Source organism: Bombina bombina, chromosome 4 (genome assembly GCF_027579735.1).
Source record: "Bombina bombina isolate aBomBom1 chromosome 4, aBomBom1.pri, whole genome shotgun sequence".
Lineage (NCBI taxonomy): Eukaryota > Metazoa > Chordata > Amphibia > Anura > Bombinatoridae > Bombina > Bombina bombina.
In genome coordinates this window covers 809,249,877-809,259,792 of record NC_069502.1, presented here as the reverse complement: position 1 = coordinate 809,259,792, position 9,916 = coordinate 809,249,877, and the positions used below count along the sequence as shown (strand labels likewise).

The window sequence follows — 9,916 nt, the reverse complement described above, 5'->3', positions numbered from 1 at the left end:
TAAAGTACAGGTGAAAAGTTGATCAAATGTGAAGGAATCTGGAGATAATTCACCTCCAAATAATTTCATTCATTTCAATGATCTATCTATGCATATCTAATGATATATAACTGATTTAGTAATAGCCTGGTATAACTATAAACAAATAATCTGAAAACTTATTCTAAAAATAAAAATCATTATTTAAATTGGTCTTACGAACTAGTGATTTAAATCATAATTTTTAAATCAAATCCACCCTTTGGTCACCTCATAAATGCTTGAGGTGCAGAAGGGACCTCAAACAGCTCCAAAACTGCATGCGCCAGGGGGTCATCATCAGGATTTGGTATTGTGTGGGTGACAACTACCATATTATTCCTTTGCACTTAGGAGGTTAAACTCTGATTTCTTTTAATATGAGTTTTCTGATGCCTAATAAGATGTGATTTCTGAGTAAAACATTTCGCACAGTCAGAACACGAAAATGCTTTTTCTACTGTATGCGTTTTCTGATGGCTAAGCAGATGTGATTTCAGAGTAAAACATTTCCCACAGTCAGAATATAAAAATGCTTTCTCCCCTGTATGAATTTTCTGATGCCTAATAAGATATGATTTCAGGATAAAACATTTTCCACAGTCAGAACATGGAAATCCTTTTCCCCCCTGTATGAATTTTTTGATGCATAAGAGTTGATTTCTGAGTAAATTATTTCCCACAGTCAGAACATGAAAATGCTTTCTCCCCCGTATGAATTTTTTGATGTTTAAGAAGAGTTGATTTCTGAGTGAAGCATTTTCCACAGTCAGAACACGAAAATGCTTTCTCCCCTGTATGAATTTTCTGATGTTTAATGAGATTTGATTTCAAAGTAAAACATTTCCCACAGTCAGAACATGAAAATGCTTTCTCCCCCGTATGAATTTTTTGATGCATAAGAAGAGTTGATTTCTGAGTGAAACATTTTCCACAGTCAGAACACGAAAATGCTTTCTCCCCCGTATGAATTTTTTGATGCATAAGAAGAGTTGATTTCTGAGTGAAACATTTTCCACAGTCAGAACACGAAAATGCTTTTTCTCCTGTATGCATTTTCTGATGTGTAATGAGATTTGATTTCCGAGTAAAACATTTCCCACAGTCAGAACATGAAAATGCTTTCTCCCCTGTATGAATTTTTTGATGCAAAAGAAGAGTTGATTTCCGAGTAAAACATTTTCCACAGTCAGAACACGAAAATGCTTTTTCTCCTGCATGCATTTTCTGATGGTTAAGAAGATATGATTTCCAATTAAAAAATTTCCCACAGTCAGGACACGAAAATCCTTTCTCCCCTTTATGAATTTTCTGATGCCGAATAATATTTGATTTCTGATTAAAGCATTTCCCACAATCAGAACATGAAAATTCTTTTTCTCCTGTATGCATTTTCTGATGAGCAAGAAGAATTGTTTTACAGTTAAAACATTTCCCACATATAGGACAGGAAAATGGCTTTTCTCCTGTATGAAGAAGATGTAAAGAAGCATCTGCACTCTGATCATGACTAGGATTAATGCAGTTTGTGAATTCACCTGTCAATAAGAAACACAATGGGAGTAATGTTATTAATTGCATAATTATTTTAGCATCAAACTGTTCTGATATAGTTAGTCCCCTACACTTGTAGTAGACACTGTGACAACTAGACCTTTTCCATGCTAAGGCTTAAGGACAGTTTACTGGACATTAGGGGCTATTTCTAAGAATTCACACTTAGTCAAAGACTGAACTAACCTTAATATAATGTTGTTCTTTTTCTACCTAATATATCTATTCCTTTTAAAATTGTGTCCACAGAAACTTTCAGTAATATAAAGATTAGTTTATGGACTAAACTAATTATAACTACTGCTTTTGTGCTTGTAGTTAAAACAAGGATAACTCTAGAACAACAAAACAAAGAAAATGGCCCCAGGTGGTGTAGTATATCTAAGCAATATATATATAAAATCTTCATCATAGAGAAGAATCTCACTCACGTGTCAACTACACCTTCTGGGATAATCATCAGCTCCCCAGCCAGCTGTATTACTTGGACAATTATTTTTATCAGGTATTTGTAGAGCTCCAGCAGGTTCCGCAGCGCTATGAACATAGGTGGTATAAAAAAAAACAAGCTGGTGCTGCGCTTTCTATGTGCCTATGTTGGAGTTTCTGTTGTATTTTAATGGAATAATAAAGTATTGTTTTATTTTTCATCAAGAGGAATCCAGCAATTCTTTATTTCTTTAAACTGTATCCAGATGATTTGGATTTCTCCAGAGACGCCGTTTCCTCAGCTGAATACACCGAAACAGGTGAGACACAGGCAAATCAGCTGTGATTTCTGGTGATCCGGTTTCTCCCTAACTGCTCAGGCTGAGTGTGCGAAAAAACAGAATTTATGCTTACCTGATAAATTACTTTCTCCAACGGTGTGTCCGGTCCACGGCGTCATCCATTGCTTGTGGGAATATTCTCTTCCCCAACAGGAAATGGCAAAGAGCACAGCAAAAGCTGTCCATATAGCCCCTCCTCAGGCTCCGCCCCCCAGTCATTCGACCGACGGTTAGGAGAAAAAAAGGAGAAACTATAGGGTGCCGTGGTGACTAGTGTATAGAGACCGGACACACCGTTGGAGAAAGTAATTTATCAGGTAAGCATAAATTCTGTTTTCTCCAACATTGGTGTGTCCGGTCCACGGCGTCATCCATTACTTGTGGGAACCAATACCAAAGCTTTAGGACACGGATGAAGGGAGGGCGCAAATCAGGTTGCCTAAACGGAAGGCACCACGGCTTGCAAAACCTTTCTCCCAAAAATAGCCTCCGAAGAAGCATAAGTATCAAATTTGTAAAATTTGGCAAAAGTGTGCAGAGAAGACCAAGTCGCTGCCTTACATATCTGATCAACAGAAGCCTCGTTCTTGAAGGCCCATGTGGAAGCCACAGCCCTAGTAGAGTGAGCTGTGATTCGTTCAGGAGGCTGCCGTCCGGCAGTCTCATAAGCCAATCGGATAATGCTTTTTAGCCAGAAAGAGAGGTAGCAGTAGCTTTTTGTCCTCTCCTCTTACCAGAGTAAACGACAAACAAAGATGAGGTTTGTCTAAAATCCTTTCTTGCGTCTAAATAGAACTTTAACGCACGAACTACATCTAAATTGTGTAACAAACGTTCCTTCTTTGAAACTGGATTCGGACACAGAGAAGGAACAACTATTTCCTGGTTAAAATTCTTGTTGGAAACAACTTTTGGAAGAAAACCAGGCTTAGCACGCAAAACGACCTTATCTGAATGGAACACCAGATAGGGTGGATCACACTGCAAAGCAGATAATTCAGAAACTCTTCTAGCAGAAGAAATAGCAACCAAAAACAGAACTTTCCAAGATAGTAACTTGATATCTATGGAATGTAAAGGTTCAAACGGAACCCCTTGAAGAACTGAAAGAACTAAATTTAGACTCCAAGGAGGAGTCATTGGTCTGTAAACAGGCTTGATTCTGACCAAAGCCTGTACAAAAGCTTGTACATCTGGCACAGCTGCCAGACGTTTGTGTAACAAAACAGATAAGGCAGAAATCTGTCCTTTTAGAGAACTCGCTGACAACCCTTTATCCAAACCCTCTTGGAGAAAGGAAAGAATCTTAGGAATCTTAATTTTACTCCAAGAGAATCCCTTGGATTCACACCAACAGATATATTTTTTCCATATTTTATGGTAAATCTTTCTAGTCACAGGTTTTCTGGCTTGGACCAGAGTATCTATCACTGAATTTGAAAATCCACGCTTGGATAAAATCAAGCGTTCAATTTCCAAGCAGTCAGCTGTAGAGAAACTAGATTTGGATGTTCGAATGGACCTTGTACTAGAAGATCCTGTCTCAAAGGTAGCTTCCATGGTGGAGCCGATGACATATTCACCAGGTCTGCATACCAAGTCCTGCGTGGCCACGCAGGAGCTATCAGAATCACAGAGGCCTTCTCCTGTTTGATCCTGGCTACGAGCCTGGGAAGGAGAGGAAACGGTGGAAACACATAAGCTAGGTTGAACGACCAAGGCGCCACTAATGCATCCACTAGAGTCGCCTTGGGATCCCTGGATCTAGACCCGTAGCAAGGAACCTTGAAGTTCTGACGGGACGCCATCAGATCCATGTCTGGAATGCCCCATAATTGAGTTAACTGGGCAAAGACCTCCGGGTGGAGTTCCCACTCCCCCGGATGGAAAGTCTGACGACTCAAGTAATCCGCCACCCAGTTGTCTACTCCTGGGATGTGAATTGCAGATAGGTGGCAGGAGTGATCCTCTGCCCATTTGATGATTTTGGATACTTCTCTCATCGCCAAGGAACTCCTTGTCCCTCCCTGATGGTTGATGTAAGCTACAGTCGTCATGTTGTCCGACTGGAATCTTATGAATCCGGCCTTCGCTAGTTGAGGCCAAGCCCGGAGCGCATTGAATATCGCTCTCAGTTCCAGAATCTTTATCGGGAGAAGGGACTCTTCCCGAGACCATAGACCCTGAGCTTTCAGGGAGTCCCAGACCGCGCCCCAGCCTAATAGACTGGCGTCGGTCGTGACAATGACCCACTCTGGTCTGCGGAAGCTCATTCCCTGAGACAGGTGATCCTGAGTCAACCACCAACGGAGTGAGTCTCTGGTTACCTGGTCTACTTGAATCTGGGGAGACAAGTCTACATAGTCCCCATTCCACTGACTGAGCATGCACAGTTGTAATGGTCTTAGATGAATTTGAGCAAAAGGAACTATGTCCATTGCTGCAACCATCAATCCTACTACGTCCATGCACTGAGCTATGGAAGCCTGCAGAATAGAGTGAAGAACTTGACAAGCGTTTAGAAGCTTTGACTTTCTGACCTCTGTCAGGAAGATCTTCATTTCTAAAGAATCTATTATTGTTCCCAAAAAGGGAACTCTTGTTGACGGAGACAGGGAACTCTTTTCTACGTTCACCTTCCACCCGTGAGATCTGAGAAAGGCTAGAACAATGTCTGTATGAGCCTTTGCCTTGGAAAGAGACGACGCTTGAATTAGAATGTCGTCTAGATAAGGTGCCACTGCAATGCCCCTAGGTCTTAGAACCGCTAGAAGGGACCCTAGCACCTTTGTGAAAATTCTGGGAGCAGTGGCTAAACCGAACGGAAGAGCCACGAACTGGTAATGTTTGTTCAGAAAGGCGAACCTTAGGAACTGATGATGATCTTTGTGGATAGGAATGTGTAGATACGCATCCTTTAAATCCACGGTAGTCATATATTGACCCTACTGGATTGTAGGTTAAATTGTTCGAATGGTTTCCATTTTGAATGATGGAACTCTGAGGAATTTGTTTAGAATTTTTAAATCCAGAATTGGTCTGAAAGTTCCCTCTTTTTTTGGAACTACAAACAGGTTTGAGTAAAACCCCTGACCTTGTTCCTCTGTTGGAACTGGGTGTATCACTCCCATCTTTAGCAGGTCTCCTATGCAATGTAAGAATGCCTGTCTCTTTATCTTGTCTGAAGATAAGCGAGACATGTGGAACCTTCCCCTTGGAGGAAGTTCCTTGAATTCTAGAAGATAACCCTGAGAGACTATTTCTAGTGCCCAGGGATCCGGAACATCTCTTGCCCAAGCCTGAGCAAAGAGAGAGAGTCTGCCCCCTACTAGATCCGGTCCCGGATCGGGGGCTACCCCTTCATGCTGTCTTGGTAGCAGCAGCAGGCTTCTTGGCCTGTTTACCCTTGTTCCAGCCTTGCATTGGTTTCCAAGCTGGCTTAGCCTGGGAAGCGTTACCCTCTTGTCTAGAGGCTGCAGAGTTAGGAGACGGTCCGTTCCTGAAGTTACGAAAGGAACGAAAATTGGACTTATTCTTAGCCTTAAAAGGCCTATCCTGTGGGAGGGCATGGCCCTTTCCCCCAGTGATGTCTGAAATAATTTCCTTCAATTCTGGCCCAAAAAGGGTCTTACCTTTGAAAGGAATATTAAGCAATTTTGTCTTGGAAGATACGTCCGCCGACCAAGACTTTAGCCAGAGCGCTCTGCGCGCCACAATTGCAAACCCTGAATTTTTCGCCGCTAATCTCGCTAATTGCAAAGCAGCATCTAAAATAAAGGAATTAGCTAACTTAAGTGCATGAATTCTGTCCATGACTTCCTCATATGGAGTCTCCGTATTGAGCGACTTTTCTAGTTCCTCGAACCAGAAACACGCCGCCGTAGTGACAGGAATAATGCACGAAATTGGTTGGAGGAGGTAACCTTGCTGAACAAAAATCTTTTTAAGCAAACCCTCCAATTTTTTATCCATAGGATCTTTGAAAGCACAATTGTCCTCAATGGGAATAGTCGTGCGTTTGGCTAGCGTAGAAACTGCCCCCTCAACCTTAGGGACTGTTTGCCATATGTCCTTCCTTGGGTCGACCATGGGGAACAGTTTCTTAAATATAGGAGGTGGGACAAAAGGTATGCCTGGTTTCTCCCACTCCTTATTCACTATGTCCGCCACCCTTTTAGGTATCGGAAAGGCATCGGGGGCACCGGGACCTCTAGGAATTTGTCCATCTTGCACAATTTTTCTGGAATGACCAAAGAGTCACAATCATCCAGTGTAGTTAGCACCTCCTTAAGTAATGCGCAGAGATGCTCTAACTTAAATTTAAACGTCACAACATCAGGTTCTGCCTGTTGAGAAATTCTACCTGAATCAGAAAGTTCTCCCTCCGACAAACCCTCCCTCACTGCCACTTCTGACTGGTGTGAGGGTATGACAGATAAATTATCGTCTGCGCCTTCTTGCTCCACTGTATTTAAAACTAAGCAATCACGCTTTCTTTGAAATGCTGGCATTTTGGATAAAATATTAGCTATGGAATTATCCATTACTGCCGTTAATTGTTGCATAGTAACAAGCATTGGCGTGCTAGATGTACTAGGGGTCGCCTGCGCGGGCATAACTGGTATTGACACAGAAGGAGAGGATGAAGAACTATCCCCACTATCTTCATTTGATGAATCATCTTGGGCAACCTTATTAAATGTGACAGTACTGTCCTTACTTTGTCTGGACGCCATGGCACAATTATCACATACATTTGAAGGGGGGACCACATGTTCTATCTGAAGGTACAGACATGTTAGACAGGCTTAAACAGGCTAATAATGCAAAAAAAACGTTTTTAAACAAAACCGTTACTGTCTCTTTAAATGTTAAACAGAGCACACTTTATTTCTGAATATGTGAAAAACTATGAAGGAAATATCCAATCTTTACCAAATTTTCCCCACAGTGTCTTAATGCTTTTAAAGTATTGCACCCCAATTTTCAAGCTTTTAACCCCTTAAATGAGGAAACCGGAGCCGTTTAATCAATTAACAACTTTAACCCCACTACAGTCCCAGCCACAGCGTTTGCTGCGACTCCACCTGTCCTTGGGGGTTATACGATACCAAATTAAGCCTTCCAGGAACGTTTTCAATGATCACCAGACCCTCTCACATGCAGCTGCATGCACTGCATCCAAAAGAAACTGCGCAATTATGGCGCGAAAATGAGACTCTGCCTACTATAGTGAAAGGCCCTTCATGACTGGGAAGGTGTCTAAATGAGTGCCTGGCGTCTAAAAACGTTCCCCACACTAAAAGTTTAGAAATATCACTTCAAACTTCATAAAAAACCTAAATAAAGCAATCGATTTAGCCCACAAGAGTGTCACCAGTGTATAGCCCATAATAAGCCTGCATTCTGTTAAGAGTCTAAGAAAATGGCTTACCGATCCCCAAGAGGGAAAATGACAGTCTTCTAGCATTACACAGTCTTGTTAGAAAATGGACTAGTCATACCTTGAGCAGAAAAGTCTGCAAACTGTTCCCCCCAACTGAAGTTCTCTGGGCTCAACAGTCCTGCGTGGGAACAGCAATTGATTTTAGTTACTGCTGCTAAAATCATACACCTCTTTTAAACAGAACTCTTCATTCCTTTCTGTTTTAGAGTAAATAGTACAACCAGCACTATTTTAAAATAACAAACTCTTGATAGAAGAAATAAAAAACTACAACTAAACACCACATACTCTTCACCATCTCCGTGGAGATGCTACTTGTTCAGAGCGGCAAAGAGAATGACTGGGGGGGCGGAGCCTGAGGAGGGGCTATATGGACAGCTTTTGCTGTGCTCTTTGCCATTTCCTGTTGGGGAAGAGAATATTCCCACAAGTAATGGATGACGCCGTGGACCGGACACACCAATGTTGGAGAAAGCAAGTGTGCCGCACAAGGAGGAAGAACTCAGAGACTGAGAATTGTTGTTTTTACATTGTTTTTGTATATTACAATGTGACAATGACATATCAGACCCAGCCTGTGGAAGTTAACTCATTGCCCTGTGCGTGTAACAGGGTGTGTCTCACTAAACTGAATGAAGGGAGAGACAGGAGCGCGCAGGGACGAAAAGGAAAGGATCCTGTACTAGTGAGAGCTTTTGGGAGACATCAGAGAAGGAGGGGTCAGGCGGCCATTTCAAAACGGCCAGATGAGATCTAGTAAGTGTATTTTCTGCCAAAGTTTATTTAGATGAAAATTGGGCTACAGTTTACTGTAAAGATCATTAATTGACTAATCTAAATAAGTTAATTTTTGGGTTGACCATCCCTTTAAGGGGATAGCATTGGAGATAAGGAAGGTTGGTGTAGGTTGTATGCGTCCCTGAATAGTAGACTCTTCAGGGAGCACTTGAAGCTTTTAAAACTAGTAGAGAGTCTTGTGGAGCGAGGCAGAGAGTTCCATAAAATGGGAGCCAGTCTGGAGAAATCTTGTAAACGGGAATGTGAGAAGGTAACAAGAGAGGAGGAGAGGAGATCATGAGCGGAGCAAAGGGGACGGGGGGCAGAGTATCAGGAGACAAGATCTGAGATGTAGGGGGGAGCAATGCAGTTAAGGGCTTTGTGTGTCAGAGTGAGAATTTTGTGTTTAATCCTGGAGGCAAGAGGAAGACAGTAAAGGGGTTGGCAGAGAGTTGCAGCAGATGAAGAGCGACATGTAAGGAAAATGGGCCTGGCAGAGGCATTCATTATGGATTGTAAAGGAGCTAGGCAGCAACTAGGGAGACCAGAGAGGATGGAGTTGCAGTAGTCGAGGCCGGAAAGGATGAGTGGATTCAAATCTTAGTTGTGTCTTGTGTAAGGAAATGTCTAATTTAAGCGATGTTTTTAAGGTGGAAGTGGCAGCGTTTAGCCAAGGACTAAATGTGAGGAGTGGAAGAAAGATCTGAGTCAAGTGTGACCCCAAGGCATCGGGCATGTGAGGTTAGGGTAATGGAGTTATCAACAGTTATAGAGACATGGTGGGTGGAGATTTTGGAAGAAGGGTGGAAGATAAGGAACTCAGTTTTGGAGAGATTTAGCTTGAGGTAGTGAGGGGACATCCAAGATGAGATATGAGAGAGACAGTTAGTGACAGGGGTTAGCAAGGAAGGAGATAGTGCCTCTTGCAGAGAGGTAGATTTGGGTATTGTCGGCATACAAATGATAATGAAACCTGTGAGACTTTATTAAGGACAGGAGAAGTGGACCGAGCGCTACACCCAGGGCCTTAAGCTTACTAACTATATAGCCTCCTAGTAGGCTAACAATACAAAAGTTAAAATGGGGAGAGAGTAAGCGCTAAAAAGCTTAAAAGGCTAGTAAAAGGTACATTTTAATACATATAAAAATTTACAAATGGCAATCAGACGCATGGATCCATGTCTGACTTAACAAAAAAATATATATATATATAATAAACAAATCTAAAAATATCTAAAAATATCCAATGGAGTATAGCATGTGACGCTGACTTAGTGAGCCAGTGATGAGGAGTTAGGACATGTACATTCAATAATATAAACAACCTAAGTGAGTGATTGAGTGCACACAA

General features: G+C 42.0%; 1 protein-coding gene across 1 annotated transcript in view; it reads right to left on the bottom strand.

The window, feature by feature from the left end:
- Nucleotides 1-345: 345 nt before the first annotated feature.
- The window catches only part of LOC128657068 (oocyte zinc finger protein XlCOF6.1-like), a 104,713-nt gene continuing 95,142 nt past the window's right edge, over nucleotides 346-9,916 (bottom strand). The window contains exon 4 of the mRNA XM_053711296.1: nucleotides 346-1,556. Within this exon, the coding sequence (XP_053567271.1) occupies nucleotides 691-1,556 (866 nt within the window). The 3' untranslated portion in view covers nucleotides 346-690. The remainder of the gene's footprint in view (nucleotides 1,557-9,916) is intronic.